This window comes from Neoarius graeffei, chromosome 22, assembly GCF_027579695.1.
Source record: "Neoarius graeffei isolate fNeoGra1 chromosome 22, fNeoGra1.pri, whole genome shotgun sequence".
NCBI classification, from domain to species: domain Eukaryota; kingdom Metazoa; phylum Chordata; class Actinopteri; order Siluriformes; family Ariidae; genus Neoarius; species Neoarius graeffei.
Genome location: NC_083590.1, coordinates 45,224,447 through 45,246,000, shown reverse-complemented (window position 1 = coordinate 45,246,000; position 21,554 = coordinate 45,224,447). Strand labels below are relative to the sequence as shown.

Sequence of the window (21,554 nt, the reverse complement as noted above, 5' to 3'; positions counted from 1 at the left end):
TTCTGACATTATCTTGTAAATGATATTCAATTTGTACTGTAATTAGCAACTAATGTCTCGTGTAATTTGGCCTTTGAAGATCACAAAAATGTGCCTGGAAATAGCTGAGAAGCCATCTCCAGGCATCTAAAGCCCTTCAGCTTCTGGGGCCCCCCGACCACATTGTTCTGGGCCTTTGGTCTGTCATTCGGACAGGCTGAAATTTGGATGGACAGACAACATTTCAGACTTGTGACCATCTGCTTAAAATTCCTTATTTCCCCCACACTGAAGGATGGTAAGTGGACAGGTGTTATGTCTCAAACGTGCATTGCGATCTGATCACTTAAACCTCATTCAGAGGTGGTCTGGGAAACACATGGCCACATCACATTTGTAGCGTGGACCCAAATGCATCTTGACATCACTGACAGCAACGAAGGACCAAAGAATTGACTGTGTCGTTGCTGTAGCTGGAAAACGTACCCGTTATGAGACTGTCTGGAAATCGCATTGAACGGAGTTCTCTGATATTCGTCCCCCCCCCCCAACCTGACAGTTATTTGTCCATAGTTAAAGTAACACCTGTTTAAAAAAATAAAAAAAAGCAACAACTAACCTGCGGTATATGAACCTTTGTGATTTCTCTGCACACACTGCTTTTTTTTTTTTTATATAAACCTTTTTCCGTCACTGTATTTATGACTCCTTGACCAACCTGTTTTTGCTGTATCAAAAGTCAAAGTCCTTCACGTACCATTCATGGCGCGTTTGGCGGCGACAATTAGTTTTGTAGCCCTCGGTCTCTCACCTATATTACATAGCTAGGGTTATGGTGCGGGGGCTAATTCTCAGGTAAGCACGAGAGTTTGACTCCCCGCTCGCATCTGTATTGCCAGATGGCAGTAGGCACCATTTTTATGTTGGTCTTTGGTATGACCCGACCGTGAGTAGAAGTTGCAATCTCCTGATCGAGAGGCGGACATGCTAACCACTCGGCCACTCACCTGTTTTTTTTTTTTGCTTTGTGTTTAATTATATGCAGTGCAAAACTGAACCAAATTCATTGGTAAATGAATCAAAAGTTTAAATTTCATTTCAATTCATACTCAGCAAAGACTTTTAGGCACGAAAGCACCTCAAAACTCTGATCTACAACACAAAGCTTTGGCCTAATTATACTTATTTTTAAGCCACATCAGCACCTCAGGCTTTTTCATGGCAAGGGTATTTCTAAAATGTACCGTCATTTCTTCATAAATAAATAATTAAAACAAATTAAGTTACATAAACATATTACCAAATGAGATGCTGCAGATACATGATGCACTATAAAAATTTGTGGCGGCACCTTGTTAAACATCATCCAGGACTTCCGGTTGAGCAGCCATGATGTAGGCAGCAGCAGATCAGAGCTCCCCGATAATCAAGAAATACGCCATATTTATTCAAAAGATTGTTAAGCATTAGCAAAAGTTAAAGAGGCATTTACAATATGCCCAACCCCCCCCCCCCAAAAAAAACAAACACGCACCATAGGCGAAGGAAAGGATTCAATCAGCTGAGGAACAGTCGGTCAAAGACAACACAGCTAGCCATCCTGACACGGGGGAGCTACAGGTGAATGCAGACACGGCTAGCCTGCAAACGATACTGCAAGAGCTGAGTGTTTCGGCAGGAAAACGCAGACACTCTCCGAGAAATATGAGAGGACGTTAGGGCGTTAGGGTAATTAACAGTAGAGTCAACAAGGCCGAAATGCAAATTTCAGACACAGAGGAAAGAGTGCAGGGGCTGGAGGAGGCTATGAGGGAATTGTTAAAGCTACAGGCTAAACTGGAAGATAAGCTAACGGATCAAGAGGGAAGAGCAAAACGGGAGAATACAAGAATACACGGCATAGACGAAGGGTCAGAGAACAACTCCACATCGATGACATTTGTGGAAAATTTGCTGAGGGAAAAACTGGAGCTGCCTCAGACCGACGATCTCAAGATCGAGCGCGCGCTCCGCGCGTTGGGACCAAAACCACCGGCCGATTCTCCCCCGAGATCCATAGTTGTTAAATTCTCCAGCAGCAAAACAAAAGAAGAAATCCTGAAACTGGTATGGCGAAAAAAGGGGTTTCTCTATCAGGAGAGAAGAGTTTTTGTGGATCACGACTACACACTGGAGACCCTCAGGAAGCGCCGGGAATACGCAGAGGCGAAGGCAAGGCAAGTTTAATTATATAGCGCATTTCATACACAGTGGCAGTTCAATGTGCTTTACAGAGGTAAAAGCAAAACAGTAAACAATAGAAAATAAAATTACATAAAATAAAGGAGGAAGAAGAGAGAAAAAAAAGAAACAATAGAAGTAAAATAATAAAATGAAGTAAAAGTTCAGTAAAAACAATAGAATAAAATAGAATAAAAGTTAAGTAAAGTTTAAAACATGTAATGATATTTATCAGTTAGCAGAAAGCATCTGAAAACAGCTTGGTCTTTAGTCTAGATTTGAAGCTGCCAACAGCAGGAGCATTTTTGATGTCCTCTGGGAGTTGGTTCCATAGCTGCACTGCATAGTAGCTAAAAGCTGCTTCACCACACTTTGTTTTAACAACAGGTTTTACCAGTAAATTTTGCTGCTGCGATCTGGTAGATCTGATTGGGTTAGGCCGCTGCAACATATCAGAGAGGTAATTGGGCCCTGTACCATTTAGAGATTTGTACACCAGCAGCAATGCTTTAAAGTCAATTCTGTAGCTTACTGGAAGCCAGTGAAGGGACCTTAGAATTGGAGTAATGTGCTCTGTTCTTTTTGTTCGTGTGAGAACCCTAGCCGCTGCATTTTGAATCACCTGAAGTCGTTTGATGGTCTTTTTTGGCAGGTCTGTGAAAAGGCCATTGCAGTAATCAACCCTACTAGAGATGAAGGCATGTATACGTTTTTCCAGATCATTTTTTGACACAAGTCCTCTTAGTTTGGAAATGTTTTTAGGTGATAAAATGCCGATTTAGTGATTGCTTTCATGTGACTGTCAAAGTTTAGCTCGCTGTCAATGAAAACACCAAGATTTTTAACCATATCTTTTGTTTTAATCCCCTTTGTGTCAAGAATAGTGGTAATCCTGAGTCTTTCATCTTTTTTTCCCCAAATAGAATTACTTCTGTTTCATCTGTGTTCAGCTAAAGAAAATTTGACATCCAGTTGTTGATTTGGTTGATACACTGGTAGAGACATTCAAGGGGGGCATAATCATTAAGTGATGGAGCAAAATAAATTTGGGTGTCACCTGCATAGCAGTGATACAAAATTGAGTTGTTCTTGATAATTTGTCCAAGTGGGAGCATATAAAGGTTGAATAGTAATGGTCCAAGGATTGACCCCTGGGGGACACCATAGGTCAAGGACATTGATGTTGAGGTACAAGAAGGTGCCGAGAGAGAATAACATACGTTTCCAAACCAGAAAGAGTGTGTTTTACGAGGGACAGACATGCCTCTACAACTCGGCAGAGTAGGCTACCAAGGACACGGTGAAGAGAGGTCTGTCCGTGACTGTATACAAACCACTTTGATGTGGCACAAAATCCGGTTCCCGAGAGGAGGAGAGCAGCAGCCAGAGGCGCAGCGGAATGGTTTTAAAAAGAGACTGGATGTTTTCAGACGGGCTGACCAGTGAACTTGTTTTGTCTTGGCGCGGATTCTCCATGGTAAGGAGGCATAATAGTAATGACTGTGGAACGAACTATTAATAAACCACCACTACAGAAGGCGTTTGGGGCTACGTTAATGACATTAATAATATAATTTGCCTGATCAGGGAAGCTAAAAGCACGGATCACTTTGAAAACTTTAAGGAGGGCCCTTCACACCTAAAGATGTATGGAGGCTTTCCCTCCGAGCCGGGAAAAGATCTCGGCTCCTTCAGGGTTACAAACAAGACCTCAAAAACAGGAAGTTCAACCTGAGACACTGGTAAAATGTACCAAGTTCACGTTTTCACAGGACTGTTCTATTCGTGTTCTTTATTGTGTTTATGTTTTTACAGAGTTGGGGGGGGGCCATTAGGATTAAAGGCAGTACTTGGATCTACAATGGAAAGCCATAAAGTCCCATTTAGGTTGACTTCTTATAATGTGAAGGGTGTACTTAATCTGGTAAAAAGAAGTAAAATTCTGGGCAAAATGAAAAAAAAGACAAGGTAGATGTAATATTTCTGCAAGAGACCCACTTAACTGACTCCGAGCATGCTAAACTTAAAAGGCAGGGCATTAATCAGGTTTACTCAGCGTCCTATAAAACGGGACACAGAAGGGGGTGGCAACACGGATATCAACAAGGGTAATTTTTGAAAAGATAACAGAAATCACGGACAAGGAAGGAAGGTGCAATATGGTGGTAGGAAAATTAGAAGTCAGAAGTCACTCTTTTAAATGTATATGCACCTCCAGGTGCGACCTGGGGGTTCTAGACACACATTTTTGATCTAATGATTACAAAAGCCCAGGGAATGGTGATTTATGGTGGTGACTAATCTGAGGCTGAATCCAAAGTGGGATGTGTCAAGATGAACTCAGAATAATGCAGTAGGCAAAAAGGTGAGAAGGATAAGAGAGATGGGTATTTGTGATGTATGGAGGGAGTTCAATCCTACAACTAGAGACTAGACTTTTTATTCCTCATCGCACAAAACTTACTCAAGGATTGATTATTTTTTTATGTACAGTAAAGATATCGGTTTGGTAAGGTCATGCAAAATTGGAATAATGGACTTGGTGGACCACAGTCCGGTTTACCTAGATTTAAATCTAAAAAAAAAAAAATAGCAAAAATACTTTCTCCTGGAGGCTTAACTTAAATGCACTTAAGGGCAAAACGAAGGAGGAATTTGAAGAGGAAATTCAGTTATACCTGTCCGAAAATGATAATGGGGAAGTGTCCCCACTTATGGTATGGGATGCAGGCAAGGCTGTTTTGAGAGGGAAAATCACTGCGAAATTGGCATTACAAAAGAGGCTCAGACAGGAAAAAAAAAAAAAAAAAGGATAAACTAGAAAGAGTTAGGAAAATTAGAAAAATAAAAAACCCACAAAGATACCCAGTTGGACATTACTCAGAAAATTTGGGGAATTAAAAATCAGATAAAAGAAATCTATGAGGCAGACATTCAGAAGAAACGAACCTTTTTGAAACATATTATGAAGTAGGTAGTAAATCAACTAAAATCTTGGCATACAGATTAAGAAAGCAACAAGCAGAGAGAGTAGTACAATAAATTAAAGACCCAATAACTAAACAAATGAAACATGACTTTCAGGACATTCATAGTTGTTTTGAAAGATACTACAAAAGCCTATATGCCCGGATGGCCCACTAGGGGGACAAATCACCTGAATCTCTGCTTGCATCACTTAACCTCCCAACAATTACGGAAGACCAGAATAAAGTCCTATAGGCCAATGTGATTAAAGGGGAACTGCAAAAGGCAATCTCTAGACTCAAGCCTGATAAGTCTCCAGGTTCCGATGGATTTACAGCGGAGTGGGATAAGACTTTTAGTGATCTCCAATCAGTACGTTTACATGCACATCCAAATCGAGCTACTGTCGGTAATTGAGCTAAGGGTCCCAGCAGGGGTGCCAGAGAAATCCAATCCTACATGCACACAAGGGAATCGAGCTATTGTGTGAGGTACATTGTGCACCCGAGCCACAGGTGGCGCTACACGCCCCATCATGTTGGTACACTTCCGGTTGTCGTCATAAAGAGCAGCTATTCAAGAGTATAAACAAAGTTATCAGTTCCGTGTTCACAAGAAGAGTGTTTGTAGCTTTTATGTACGAACAGAAGTGTTCCTAATAAAGTGGCAGCTAAAGTGAAGTGTCATGCCGACCGAGGCTGTTTTTTTTTTTTTTTTTTTTCCCGACCGAGGCTGTTGTGTTTCCCGCTTGTGGTCTTGTCACTAGTCACTTCTGGAAGGGGCAGTGCTGAAGTAAATAGCTCGACTCCGTAGCTCGATAGGGTATACATGCACTAAGTAGCTCAGCGCAAAAAAAAAAAAAACCCCGCATAATCTAGGTCGTGTAGCTCGATTACGAGAAATCAGGTTCGGTTCAATTTCAGCCTAGCTAAGGTGTTTCCATGCCATTTAGAACTTTGATTTCAGTCGAGCAACGGCAGAAATTCGATTTTCTCTATGTGCATGTAAACGCACTGATTGGGTCCTTAAAAAAGGAGAGATCCCTCCATCTTGGAGAGAAACGATCATAACTGTTATACCAAAGGAGGGGAAAGATAGGACAGATTGCTCCAATTACCGCCCAATTAGTCTGTTGAATCAGGATAAACTCTTCACATCAATTCTAGCAAAACGTTTAGAAACAATACTCCCAGATATTATACAGCTGGATCAAACAGGTTTCATTAGACAGATGCAAACACAGGACAACGTTAGGAGGACATTGCATGTAATTAACCATATGAACAATAACAGTTTAGAGGCTGTCTTGTTAGGGTTAGATGCAGAGAAGGCATTCGACTCTGTTGATTGGTCTCTCTTATATAAGATACTAAAGAGATTCCAGTTTTGTTAGGACAATACGAGCTTGACACTATAAACCAACAGCCAAAATTCGGATTAATGGAGGAACATCAAATAATTTTGATTTGGAAAGGGGATGTCGACAGGGCTGTCCTGTCTCTCCACTCTTATTCGCCATCTTTATAGAGCCCCTGAGTCAGTGGATAAGACAGAATGAGAAGATAAAGGGGATCATGGTGTCACAAGAACAACATAAAATTGCCCTGTTCGCAGACATCTTGATATACTTGAGACATCCATCCACTTCCCTTCCAGAATTGCTCGCAACCCTGAGGGAATATGGTCTATTATCAAGGCTATAAGCTAAACACCCACAAATCCCAAATCTTGACATTTAATTATTCTCCTAGCCAACTGATTAGAGAGGAATTTAAAGGGAGTTGGGAATCAAAATCAATTAAATACTTAGGTGTGAATATTCCAAAAGACCTGAACAGGATTATAATCAGAGAACTACGACCCCCTACTTTCCAAAATTAAATCTGATTTGACTAAACGGAACCTAGTGCTCTTTTTAGGATTAGGACAAAGGGTGGAAGCAATAAAAATTGTGTTACCCAGACTGTTATATCTGTTCCAAAATATACCAACAGAACATTTCAAGAATTAGACAAATTAATATCACGATTCATTTGGCAGGGGAAGAGGCCAAGAATCCGCGATAAGACTCTTCAACTAACAAAAGACAAGGGAGGCCTCTCCCTCCCGAATATTAAAAATTACCACCAAGTGGTGCAGATAAAAATTTTGGTTAACATCTGCAATCCTTCCGATAAAGCCAAGTGGAAAGGGATAGAATGTCATATCCAGTGATATTCCATTACAAGCAATTATAGGGGACAGTGGGTTGTTACTTGCCAAAAAGACAAATCCATGGATAAAAATATCACTTAGGATTTGGCACAGGGTAGTTACTGCAAACAAGGCCAAAGAACCATATTGGATCATGAGATGGATATGACTCAGATTTCTTACCAAACAGAATGGACGCCAGGGGCTTCAAAGTTTGGGAGAATAGCAGGGCACAAATAATTTACAACAGGGTGTAAAATGGTAAAATGTCTGCCAGCGGCAGACATAATGCACGCAAAGCGGGCGGGCGGGCGGACGGATAGATAGATATGCAAGTACGAATTTTTCATGGGGCGGGATGGTTTGGAACAGGCCATCTAAAATTGGGATAACATTTACCCGGGACAGGTATTTGAGGCGGGTCGTCTAGCTTAAGCTTGATTAGTGTTGTTACGCACGCCAGTGTTTCCCACAGAAATTTTGGAGACTATGGGGGAGGCGCGGGGGTTGTTTAAAATTGAGTAATATGTTAAATATTAAGTTATTACTGAAAAACTATTGATTAAAAAAAACAGACACTGAGAAATGGTCCTATAAACAACTTTACCAATATAAAAGATTACCAGGACGACAAAAATGCAGAAAAATAGGCTTTACTTATCCAAATGCACCTGTTGGTTCAAAAGTTAAAGTGCAGAGAACCTCACAGCACAACATGAAGTTACCTTAAAATATAATATAAATGCCTCAGCTTTCATGTAAGGAAAAAAAAAAACTATTAATACTAGTACTGTGTGCAGGCAGTCTCTCCTGAAGACTAAATTAAACAATAATTATAAACTAATAAAATAAATGGCTCAGGCTTCAGAGAAGAAAAAAACAATTTGAACAGAATCTCACAGTATGATGCTGAAGCTGCCTAAACAATGGAAAATAAAATATCATTTTGGCAAAAACGTTGGCATCCATTAATTTCTTGTATTAAGTAAAAAAATATGTTGCCAGATACTGCTGACGTTTTACAGCCCAAAATATGTTCAAAACCCACCAAAATGCACTTAAAACCGCCCAATCTGGAAACACAGGCGGCAGTAATGGCTGCACTCGTGTCGAGGATGTAAACACAGTTGACGCGGCAACGGACATACATGACATAGTGGATGTAATTTACGTTCACAACTTTTTTTGCTGTCAGAAATATTTAATATTAAATTTTGTGACTCGACTGACAATAGCCGGCGGCATAACAAGCCACAGACGGCGATTTGCCGCCGGTGACCGGCTACTTTTGAGACCGCTGGACGCAAGATTTAAACAGTGGGCCGATAAAGGGTTAACAAAACACAGTGACCTCTATGAGGGGGGGCACACTGCTACAATTCCAAGATCTTAAAAATCAATTTGATTTAACCAATCAGAATTTTTTTTTTAATAGATTTTTGCAACCAAGACATTACTTAGAGAAAATAATGAGACGCGACAAATTAATTTGGGTATAGTGAAGATATTTCTACTTGGCTGCAGGTCAGACCCTGGCCATGGAAATATATCCAAGATATACAAATTATTACAAGAATTGGAAGGGGAGGATACTACATATATAAAGGAGAGATGGGAGAAGGAATGCAACATTGTGATGGAGCTGGAGACGTAGGAAAAAATAATTTTACAACAATGGAAAAGTACATCTGCCCTGTCTTGGAGAGAATTTGGGTGGAAGAGTATAGTTAGCTTTTTTAGAGTTCCAGCTCAAAAGATTTCCCTAGGAGGAAATACATCTTGCTGGAGATCCTGTGGCGAGAGTAAGGCAACACATTTTCATGTGTTTTGGGACTGCCCGGTCATTTCAAAATATTGGGAAGAAATTAAATTGACCATGGAGAAAATCATGACGATAGTGATTCCACCAGGGTTTGAGACCTTATGTCTGGGATTAAGACCAGACACTGAAGGGGCCTGAAAACAAATATGTATGATATTCCACTATTAGCAAGTAAGAAAGCAATCACAAGGAAATGGTTGGCAAAAGATCCTCCTACAGTTGAGGACTGGATCAAAGTGGTTCAGGCTATTTTTTACTAGGGAGAAGCTAACATTCGTTCTTAGACTTGAACAAGATAAATTTGAAAATTACTAGAAAATCTGGATAAACTATATAGCAACTTACAGGCAAGGAGACTGGGTAAAGTGATAAAAACCCCTAGTTTTGACTCCACTCATCTGGTTCAGTTTGTTTATGTTCCAGCTATTTCATAATTCTCAGTCAGAATTACACATGTATGCACAAGTTTTCTTTATTTTATTCATTATTACTACTTATATTGTTGATGTTCTTATCATTGCTGTTACTACCATCCCAATATAAGGTACTGTTAGTAGGAAAAGTCATGGACAAGGGAAGGTGCATATGGGGCAGACAAATTCATTTACATTACAGTGGCTATTGTTCATTTTATTTTCATTTGTTTTTCAAGTTATTTCTTACTATCTGAATCCTAAAACTGCCTAGTTCAGCTAAGTACAGGATTACTGTGATAGAGGGGAGGGTGCTTTTGTAAAGATGTGAGCCTTCCCGTTTTTTTCTTTTTTTGAAAGATGCATTTCTCTCTTCATATTCTGTTTGATAAGACTCGCCTTGTCTTCTTCCGCTTATCCGGGGCTGGGTCGCGGAGGCAGCAGTCTGAGCATGGAAGCCCAAACTTCCCTCTCCCCAGACACCTCGGCCAGCTCCTCGGGAAGAACACAGGCGTTCCCAGGCCAGCCGAGAGACATAGTCCCTCCAGTGTGTCCTGGGTCTTCCCCGGGGCCTCCTCCCGGGGGGACATGCCTGGAACACCTCCCCAGGGAGGCGTCCAGGAGGCATCCGAAAGAGATGCCCGATCCACCTCAGCTGATTCCTCTCGATGTGGAGGAGCAGCGGCTCTACTCCGAGCTCCTCCCAAGTGACTGTGCTTCTCACCCGATCTTTAAGGGAGCGCCCAGTCACCCTGTGAAGGAAACTCATTTCGGCCGCTTGTATCCGCGATCTTGTTCTTTCGGTCATTACCCAAAGCTCGTGACCATAGGTGAGAGTCGGAACGGAGATCGACCGGTAAATCAAGAGCGTCGCCTTTTGGCTCAGCTCCTTCACCACAACGGACCGGTAAAGCGACTGCATCACTGCAGAGGCTGCACTGATCCACCTGTTGACCCCACGCTCTATCCTTCCCTCACCCTTGAACAAGATCCCAAGATACTTAAACTCCTCCACTTGAGGCAGGACTTCTCCACCAACCTGGAGAGGGCAAGCCACCCTTTTCCGGTCCATGGCCTCGGAGGTGCTGATTCTCATCCCAGCCGCTTCACACTCGGCTGCAAACCGCCCCAGTGCATGCTGAAGGTCCTGGTTTGAAGAAGCCAACAGGACAACGTCATCCGCAAAAAGCAGAGATGATCGGATCCAGGAGGAACAATGCGGTTTTCGTCCTGGTCGCGGAACACTGGACCAGCTCTATACCCTTCATAGGGTGCTTGAGGGTTCATGGGAGTTTGCCCAACTAGTCCACATGTGCTTTGTGGATCTGGAGAAGGCATTCGACCATGTCCCTCGTGGTATTCTGTGGGGGGTGCTTCGGGAGTATGGGGTTCGGGGCTCTTTGCTAAGGGCTGTCCGGTCCCGTAGGTCAACATGGCCCGATAGGACTCCTTCAGCTTGACAGCATCCCTTACTTCCGGCGTCTACCACCGGGTTTGGGTATTGCCGCCACGACAGGCACCGGAGACCTTGCGGCCACAGCTCCGAACAGCTGCGTCTACAATGGAGGTAGAGAACATGGTCCACTCAGACTCAATGTCCCCCCCTCCCTCGGAAGCTGGGAGAAGCTCTCCCAGAGGTGGGAATTAAAGACCTCCCCGACAGAGTGCTCGGACAGACATTCCCAGCAGACCCTCACCATACGTTTGGGCCTGCCAGGTCTGTCCGGCTTCCTCCTCCGCCAGCGGATCCAACTCACCACCAGGTGGTGATCAGTTGACAGCTCAGCCCCTCTCTTCACCCGAGTGTCCAAGACATAGGGCCGGAGATCAGATGAAACGACAACAAAGTCGATCATCGACCTCCGACCTAAGGTGTCCTGGTGCCACGTGCACTTATGGACACCCCTATGCTCGAACATGGTGTTCGTTATGGACAAACTGTGACTAGCATAGAAGTCCAATAACAAAACACCACTCGGGTTCAGATCAGGGAGGCCGTTCCTCCCAACCACGGCCCTCCAGGTGTCACTGTCGTCACCCACATGAGCATTGAAGTCCCCCAGTAGAACAATGGAGTCCCCAGTCTGAGCACCTCTCAGTACCTCTCCCAGGGACTCCAAGAAGGCCGGATACTCTATACTGCTATTCGGCCCGTAGGCACAAACAACAGCAAGAGCCCTCTCCCCAATCCGAAGGCGCAGAGAGGCGACCCTCTCGTTCACTGGGGTAAACTCCAACACATGGCGGCTGAGCTGGGGAGCTATAAGCAAGCCCACACCAGCCCGCTGCCGCTCACCATGGGCGACTCCAGAGAAGTGGAAAGTCCAACCCCTCTCGAGGAGCTGGGTTCCAGAGCCCAAGCTGTGCATGGAAGTGAGCCCGACTATCTCTTGCCGGTACCCCTCAACCTCCCGCACAAGCTCAGGCTCTTCCCCCCCCCCAGCAAAGTGAGATTCCATGTCCCAACAGCTAGCAGCTGTGTTGGGGGATCAGGTCATCGAGGCCCCTGCCTTTGACTGCCGCCCAATCCACACTGCACCGGCCCCCTACGGCTACCTCTGTGGGTGGTGAACCCAGAGGAGGTCGGGCCCACGTCACCGCTTCGGGCTGAGCCCGGCCGGGCCCCGTGGGCAAAGGCCCGGCCACCAAGCACTCGCATACGAGCCCCAACCCCAGGCCTGGCTCCAGGGTGGGGTTCCGGCTGCGCCATACCGGGCGACGTCACGGTCCTTGATTGATTATTCTCCCTAAGGGTTTTGGTGAACTGCTCTTGGTCTGGCCTGTCACCTAGGACCTGTCTGCCTTGGGAGACCCTAACAGGGGCGTAATGCCCCCGACAACATAGCTCCTAGGATCATTCAAGCGCACAAACCCCTCCACCACAATAAGGTGGCAGTTCTAGGAGTTCGAGGATGTACACAAAATCAAGAGCAGCACATATAACCTGTTTTTTTTTCCTTCAGTAAAAAGTTTAATAAAAAAAAAAATCATCCAAAGTACTTTGAGAATCAAATCGTTCCCTTGCGGCATTTAGACCAGCACAACAAAGTAAAATATGCTTGATTGTCAGAGATATCCTGCAGAAATGGAATGATGGTGGTTCTTCACCTCATTATAAATCAACAGATTAAAGACAGATAGAATAAAGATTCAGTAGAAAACTAGATTACATGGATAGATTTTTGTAAGAGGAGAGCAAGTGTGAGAGAGAGAAAAAAAAATTAAAACCATCCTACCTCAAGGAAGGCAAAGTTCTTATCCTGGTTAATCTGGACAGCAAGTACGGGGTTTCCTGGAGCCTGAATAAGACCCCCTAGTCTCATCTGAGCATTGAAAAAGTCCATCATCGACTCCTGAGGATTATGAAGATGAAGCATTAACAGGATATGAAACTTCATGTTTTATTTATGATTCATACACAAGTATAAAAAAATGGATGACGCCATGAATGTAGAATGTGCTTGAAAAATAAAGGTGGTCTGTAGTGAGACAAGATAGGATGTTTACAATTTCCACTTGGAATTGGTACCATGGATAACAGGGAAAAAAAAAAACACGTCAATAATTACACCATTACATGAGTATGGATAGACAAATCATCAATTCAATAACTTGTCCTAAATTGCTTTGCTTACAAGATGACTCAGCAGTACAATTAACTTTCTCTCCGCTAATGCAGCGTGCGCGCTCTACTGAGAAGATTGTTTAAGTATTCATTTAAGCCACTCAGCTTTTTTTCTATATTAAAGAGGACATATCAAGAAAACTCACTTTTTCAGTGCTTGTGCATATACTTTTGGGTATCTGGAGGAGTGTCTACTGACCCAAAACTCCGAAATGTCAGTTTCTTTTGGACTCCTGTTTCAGAAAACATGGGCTTCAACAAACCAGTCAGTGCAGAGTTTCCCCAAAAGCATCATAGCACAAAGATCGTTAAATAGTAGTGCGAGCAGCACAGTGGACACACACACTCCTAGTTAAGATGCTCTTAGTGTTAAGAGGCTTTAGGAAACCCACCACAGATTTGGCTCCTCTTTCTGTGTCACAAGTGGAGCTCATTAGAATTATCAGGCTATCTCCACTCCTGGCTTGAGAACTGTTTGCGCGAAAGAATATTCATTCGGAAAGTGCTCCCTGATTGACTGGCAGAAGAGGGGGTGTGGTGAGCAGTGGCTCATTAGCATTTAAAGGAACAGATGCTCAAACCAGACATTTTGAACAGGGCTGTTTAGACAGGGGGATAAGGGTTTCTTCATCCTTATGTTTTGACCAAAGCGCGTCAGACATTTCATTAAGACTTGAGGGAATGGTGTCAACTTGTGGAAAAAGGGTACAACATGTCTCCTTCCATATCAACAGTGTGGTTAGCAAAGATTCTCGTGTTTGTTCAAAAGCAGAAACGATGTATCGTACTGGACATGTCTGCTATGTTGTGGTTGGAAGCTGTTTAGCCCCATTATTATAAACGGAATCGGTTTTGCTTGCTTGTGTGGGGTCAGGCCCAATGGATGGTGCAAAATGTCATGTTATTTATACAAAATCTACACTGTATGACCAAAAGTTTGTGGACACCTGACCATCATGTTATAATAACCTCCACACTCTTGGGAAGGCATTCTATGAGATTTTGGGGCGTGGCTGAGGGGATTTTTGTTCATTCGAGCACAAGCGCATGAGTGAGATCAGACACTGATGCTGGGTTAGGAGGCCTGGGGGTACAGTCGATATTCAGTGGAGTTGAGGTCAGGGCTCCACGTCTTCATGGGCTTAGTTTCAGTGAAGGGAAACTAATGCTACTGCAGACAAAGACACTATGCAATTGTGCACTACAAATTTTGTGGCTGAACCACATACAGGTGATAGAGCCTGGTGTCCACATACTTTTGGCCATAGTGGATTTTTAACTGTAATAGCTCATGATGAAGTGGTGTTCAGTCAGCGTAGTGTATTCCAACATACCTCTGTGATGCCAAATGGGATGTTGCCCACATACAGCCTCCGAGCCTGGCGGGTCATCTGGCTGCCTACTACAGGCACTGGGGTAGGTGTCACAGCCAGTCCATCTGGAGTCATAGTGGGAAGCAGTGCTGTGGCAGGAATCTGACCAGCAGCTGAAACGCGCACGCACACGCACACGCACACACACACACACACACACAGAGAGAGCAGTTATCGAGTCAGGATGACAAACAAAATAGACAAACACAAAGCTGGACTTTGAGTGACGTTAACATGTGGTGTCAAACTTGTGCTTGAGCACAAGACATTAAAAACAGGGTGAATAAAATTAAATCTGTTGAAGAAAGGAACTCCAAAAAAGGCAAAATGAAGGGCAAATATCAGAAAACATAGAAAGTAAAAAGTTGCATCAAGCGGTTAAAGAGTCCACCATATACACTGCTCGGTGTTTTACTCACCCTGCATGGCCTTGTACTGCATTGGTGTGATGTGCTCAAAGCCTGGAGGAGGGACATCCCAGTACTTTTTGATTTTCTTCTTCTTCTCCCTCGGTGGGGAGCGACTGAATTCAGAGACAAAATTTAGGTACAGGTATTTATAATATACACAGTTTGGCAGAAAGAAGGATTTTTTTTTTGACCACAAAATGGACACAGGTCATTTTAAAAGTTTCCCCTCTTGATGTTCGTTGGCCACCCGTGTATCCAGTTTACTCCAAATACAAAAACTTTTTTTTTTTTTGGGGGGGGGGGGGGGGGGGGGAATCAAAGGCAAAGCTTTTCTGTATTTCCTACAATGCTATCGTCTTTGCTTGTTTGTTACCTTTGGTGTTAAAAATATACAAAAAAAAAAAAATTACACGCATTGTTATGCTTGGCCCCATACTGAAATAACAGAGGCGCAAATCCTCAGTATTGTCACAAATTGGTGCAGAGTGACTCAGTGTTCATGTGATGCTGTAAAGGCTGTGCATCCTGTACTTGCATAGCAACAGCATAGTGTATGCACGGTTATAACATATGGATTACCAAAAAGCATGCATATGCCGTTTATTCATCGTCTTAGTGCCTCAAGTCACTTTTTATTATTAACTATTACCTCATCGCCTGGGACGGGGTCCACTGGGGGTGAGGTATTGCTTTCGGTCAGGTTTGTTTCTTTGGTTTTTTTTTTTTTGTTAACGACATTACGGGAAAACATCTGGACCAACCTTCATGAAACTTTCAGGATAGATGAGCATTGGTCTCAAATAGAACCTCCAATATTTTGGGGGTCATCTGGTCAAGGTTTTTGTGGCTACTGCCTCATGCACTCATATGCAAGAGTGTAACGACTGCGCATCGCCAGAACGGCACTGCCGTGGTTGGATTAAAATGGCCGGTGAGTGTATACAATTCAGTTCACCATTTGAAATAAATTGACTAGAATAAAAGAAAATTGCTTTCAGACACGTTTATGCGTATTACAGAGGGAAAGTGTATTCTAGTGCCAGGCCATTTCCAGGAAATAAGAGTTTGGGCCATGGCGACAGCATGTGTAGGTCAGCCTTGGTTCGGAGGTTTCAGTTTCGAAAACTACAGACACTTTGTATATTCTACTTCTGTGATTTTTAAATTACGCTTCATTTTTGTGGCTACTGCCTCAGTGTGTGTATATGCGCTATATTTACTGTATGGACATGGTATCAAAAAATTTTATATTTATAAGCAGTGGCCACATGTACCCACAGGGTACCTATTTTTTTCCCCGATATCTTCCTTCATATTCATAAGTGCTACTGGGCAAGGTTTTTTTTTTTTGCCTGGCAACACTTGTTATCCCATGTTTCACTGACACTACTGCAGATATGAGCGTTAGTTTTCTTGATAAATAGTATATACGCAACGCAGATGCAACTTGATGCTTAGGCAACAAGTCTGGCACGAATTCAAGGTTCAAGTAAAATATCCACCAACATTAGTACCACAGGCAAACAATCAAAACAAAACATATCATGCAGTACTTTGAAAGGAACTAATGAACACAATATCTCTGAAAGCAGCTCACATTTGTGTTTCAGAATTAACAGCAGTAACATTGATCAAAAAGTTGCACCCCAGATATTCGGATTACAATCCAGCCAGCAGAATACTGTCCCCTGGTGTTAGTTTGGCACAGTATAACATTCTCATGCCATCACAAATCATGTGATAAAGGTCAGTACTAGTGGACTGCAGATAGCGCTGCGAGTTATTTAGTTACTCCGAGGAAAGTTGTTCAGCAGTACTAGCTGATTGAAATGCTGAAAATATTTTCAGTAAATATTTTTGCCATTTAATATTCTTTAAGTAATTCAAGTACCAAAATTATTAGTTGCAGCTACCACTGGGCAAAATGACAAAAATATATCACCATACTTCTACAACACACACACATACCATATCACAATATACAATTTAGCAAAAACTTTCAGCAACAGTAGTGCTGCATTAAAACTGCAAATTTGATGCTTTTATTTAACGCCTCCAAAAACTAAATTGTAATGCTGAAACTGGGAAAAGTTAACAAGAGTGCTCTGTGAGCACAATATCCCCCGCTGGGAACTCTCTCTATGCTATAAGTACTTAATACACCCTCATGAAATTGTCAAAGTACAAGTTTGGTAATCAAGGGCTATAACTCTGGTAAAATGCGACTGAATTGAACGAAATTGCAACATGCACATTACCGACAAAGAATCCTGTCAAGTTTCATGAAATTCCTGCAAAAATTGTGAGAGGAGTTGATTTCAGAAGGTGAGCACCCTCCCCGGGACAGACATCGCCACGACATAATCCCCCTTTGGGCCTTTCAGCCAGCGGGGGATTAAAAAACACTGCTTAAAAAAATAATAATAATTGACCATCCTTTACGTGAAATGAACTGCTTCCATTCAGTTCCATTTATCATGCAATTATTTTTAAAATATTAAAAAAAATTAATCATAATAGCAACAAAATCTTAGGAAAGTGCATCATGCTGTAATTTATTATGATAACATGGTCTCATCTATTTATTACAATATATGATTTTATCTGTGTGTAGTAGGCATGAGATGATACATTAACACCACTGTACGAGCGAGATCCCAGTACAGGATTCACAAGACGATACACAATTACAGTTTAACACATTTATTTCGTAATGACAAAATCAAACCATTGCGATGAGTTCTGTAAGAAAAATTTATCAGAATTTATAAAAGTATAATATTTTAACCCCATTATTAACACCATATTTTAATCTTTTTCTTGTTGGATGTATTTCATGCCAGTGTTACTAATATGGAAAGTGTGTTTGGTGGAGAATTGTGCCTTAAACGTCACGCTTCTGAACGGTTTTTAGATGTGAGACATCAAGCACAGCACACAGCGTTGATTTTCACATGCGCTTCGATCGTGCTCAAGCTAGCCACGATGAAAACTGGAGCGCATGTATATATAGTAGAGTGGTTTACAGTAACTACCTTCTGATCTTACTCGATGGATTAGCTGTGAATTCTGGGTAGTGTGAAATTGTTGAGCAGGAGGATTTTACAGGCCGTGACGGCATTTTAAACCCCCCCCAGTTCACGCACACCAAATGAAACATCAGTAGGCCTTGTGTTTGACATGTGCACCATAAACACTTCCTTCAGATTAGTTTGATTTTTTTTTTGGACTATTAGAGAAGCATGCTACGAGGCTGCATGCTACCACCTCTGCTGCAAGGAGAGTTAGAGCTCACAATGAACTAAGTTTAGCTCAGAAAAGCAAAATGTGCCTTACCTGTATTTTCTATTTCTCATACATCATGTTTAGCTCAAGTATTTTTATTCCAGTAATAAAGGAGCCAAATACTAAAACCATGAAATGACCAGAACAAGAGTGCTCTGAGAGCACAATATCCCCCCCCCCGGCAATTAGGCCAAAACTCTAGTAAAATGCGACGGAATTGAACAAAATTGCAATATGCTAATTCCCGACATATAGCAAAGAATCCTGCCAAGTTTTGCGAAATTCCTCCAAAAATTGAGAGAGGAGTTTATTTCAGAATCAACCCTTACCGGGATAGACGGAAATCGCCACGACATAATCCCCCTTCGGGCCTTTCAGCCAGCGAAGGATAAAAACTGATTGGAGCAAAGATTTAAACAAACCCAGTGACTGAGTAAGATCTATTTTATAAAGGCGTGTACCAAGTGAAGCTGCACCAACACACAAATCACAAACTGGAATTGTGTTACAAGCAAGAGTCATGTGAATGTATTAGAATGACTCGGTTAGCAGTCATTGCTTCCTCTCTCACCTGCGTCTATGCCTGCGGTCTTTGCTGCTGCTGCGACGCTCCCTGCTCCTTCTCTCTCTGCTCCTCCTCTTCCTTTCACGACTACGGCTTCGCGAGCCACTCCGACGCCTGTGCCTATTTTCTTTGTCCCGCTCTAAAGAGAGGCAACAGAGCAATGCAGGATTAAAACAGTAAGACGACGAGGTCACAAAACTTACAGGGAGAGGTCACAAAAATACACCTAGCTGAAGGCAGACCGGAGGAAATATAATGCTGTGGAGGACAGAAGAACCGATAGAAGCAGCAGCAGAAAAAAAGAAAAATGGAGAAAAAAAAAAAGACAAAGAAGACCTGCCTGAGCCTTACACAAGAAAAGCTTTAAGTCTGTGCATGTACAAATCTGACAGAGTATTTTTTTTAAACATATGCAATAAGAAGAAACAGAAAAGTAAAAAAAAAAAAAGTTATGATGTTTGTATTACTGAGCACTGGATAAGTGAGCACGCCAAACTGATACCCACCATGGCCGTTAACGCCGTCACCTGTATTGAAAGAGAACGAGAGTAAGAATCAGAGGGTGCCATAATTTTCTCTCTTCTTTTACCACACACACCAACAGGTCACGGCTGCGCTGACTTGGTGTAGTGACATGAAAAAAACAAAACAAAACTGGTAAACAGAATCAATACAGTACTCGACGCAGTGCAACCCTGGAAAACACGCCATTACTTTGCATTTACAATGGTGCTTGAAAGTTTGTGAACCTTTTCAAATGTTCTATATTTCCACACAAGTCCTAAAAGTAGATCATGGGAACCTGACGAAACAAATAAGAAGAGTATTATACTTGGTCGTTTATATATTAAGGAAAATGATCCAATATTACATATCAGGGAGTGGCAAAAGTATGTGAACAACTCGGAATAGCAGTTACTATGAAGGTGAAGTTAGAGTTGAGTTTTCAATCAATGGGATGACAATCATGTGCGAGTGTTCACCCTGTTTTATTTAAAGAACAGGAATCTATCAAAATCTGGTCTTCACAACATGTTTGTGGAAGTGTATCGCTGCACGATCAAAGGAGATTTCTGAGGACCTCAAAAAGAGTTGTCGAGGCTCATCAGGCTGGTAAAGGTTACAAAACCAGGGTTTTCATTAGTATGGAAGACAGATGAAATGTGAAAAGTAACAGATTAAGCCAGGGGTCATGGGGGCTGCCTAGGCCCCCATGTGGGTCCAAAAACGCATTTCGCAATTTCTAACAGCCAATCGTTCGTTCTCCATGGTCCACCTGAAATAGAAATTCAACAGTCACTCCTGAGTCTCATGGCAATTACAGTCTGTATGCCACAAAACCCAATCAAGATTTGGGAAATCAGAACATAATATGAACGCTTGCAGAACGAAGAAATCGAATATATAACGACCAACATGCAAAATAGCAATAACTTTTAAAATGTAACCTGGGCAGGGTTCTCCACTTTTCAAAAATAAAAGGTGGCGGGCCAGGAGGATGAAGTCCCCCTGAAGCTGATGGACTTTGGGCTTTTTTGACAGTGAAACTGGCCAATAAATGGATAGGAAACGCTAAATCATTGTTAAAATCATTTTACAAAAAATTTAACACTTACTGTACGTCATCTTTATTGTCAATGTGAGACTCATTTGACATTTCAGTTGAGTGATGCGCATCCCTGAATTAATTATTTTTTCTGTGTGTGAAAAATAAATTAACTTCCATGCACAAACAAAATACCCAATTACAATAAATGCATACATTTTTTACAATACACAATGTTAATTGGGTGAAACCACTCCAATCAATGCACGAGTTGGCGCGCGTGCCCAAGACTGGCACTACAAAGCCACCCCGGCCTCCGTAGTTTGGGTCCTTTGACCCAGGAACCCGGAAGTCCTGCAGTAAACAAACACTGAAGCAACGGAAAAATGCAGCTCTCACCTACACAGATACGTAAAATAAAAGACCTGAACTTAACTAATGTGTGCGCGCTGTTATATGATTACTGTAACTGTGTGTGGTCAGAAAAGACGATGGATAAGCGTAACCGGTGCATAATAACGCTGCTGGCTAGTTATTTTGGCCACTTCAGGTAGCCCCGTATGCATTCGTTTAATGGTCTTCTGCGTGTTAAATAGTTACAAAATTAGAATAAATCGAATACTTGATTTATTTGGTGTATACTGATGAAGTTACTTTTTTTGGCCAAGGGAAGGGTGGCGGGCCAGAATTATAACTTGGCGGTGCGCCACTTTAAAAGCACCCAGGGAGAACACTGCTGGGCATTTTCCGTGAGACTTGCCAGTTTTTTCTGCGAAGCTGAAATTGAACAGCGTTTGCTTTCGGTTTTTTTGCGGTTGCCATCACGCTATACCATAGAGCAGACCCGGGCATTTTACAGCCCGCGGGCCGCATCCGGCCCTTTGGTTCATTCTGACCGGCCTGCGTAAGGTTAATTAGAAATTACAAAATAAACGTATTTTCTAATTTTACCTCATGCATGGACTGAATAGCGGTTCGTACAACCAGTTTCTTCTTTTTTTTCTTTTCTGAATGTGCATTGCTTTTATTTTGAAGTTGTGTTCAACATGTGCGCGACATGAAAATGACATGAAATCCCACGAAACCTAATCCCGTGATAACTACTTCCGTAATTTGTCCAGACCAACCACAAACTTGTACGTCATCCTTCAAACGG

At 42.4% G+C, this 21,554-nt stretch overlaps 1 protein-coding gene across 3 annotated transcripts in view; it reads right to left on the bottom strand.

The window, feature by feature from the left end:
- Positions 1-21,554, bottom strand: part of u2af2b (U2 small nuclear RNA auxiliary factor 2b) — a 40,940-nt gene that overhangs the window by 14,314 nt on the left and 5,072 nt on the right. For 2 of the 3 annotated variants that reach the window (XM_060904854.1, XM_060904852.1), the window contains exons 2-6: positions 19,359-19,379; positions 18,859-18,991; positions 15,012-15,115; positions 14,554-14,705; positions 12,831-12,947 (exon numbers count right to left, since the gene is read on the bottom strand). In XM_060904854.1, the coding sequence (XP_060760837.1) occupies positions 12,831-12,947; positions 14,554-14,705; positions 15,012-15,115; positions 18,859-18,991; positions 19,359-19,379 (527 nt within the window). The remainder of the gene's footprint in view (positions 1-12,830; positions 12,948-14,553; positions 14,706-15,011; positions 15,116-18,858; positions 18,992-19,358; positions 19,380-21,554) is intronic. The other variant, XM_060904853.1, reaches the window with a different exon arrangement.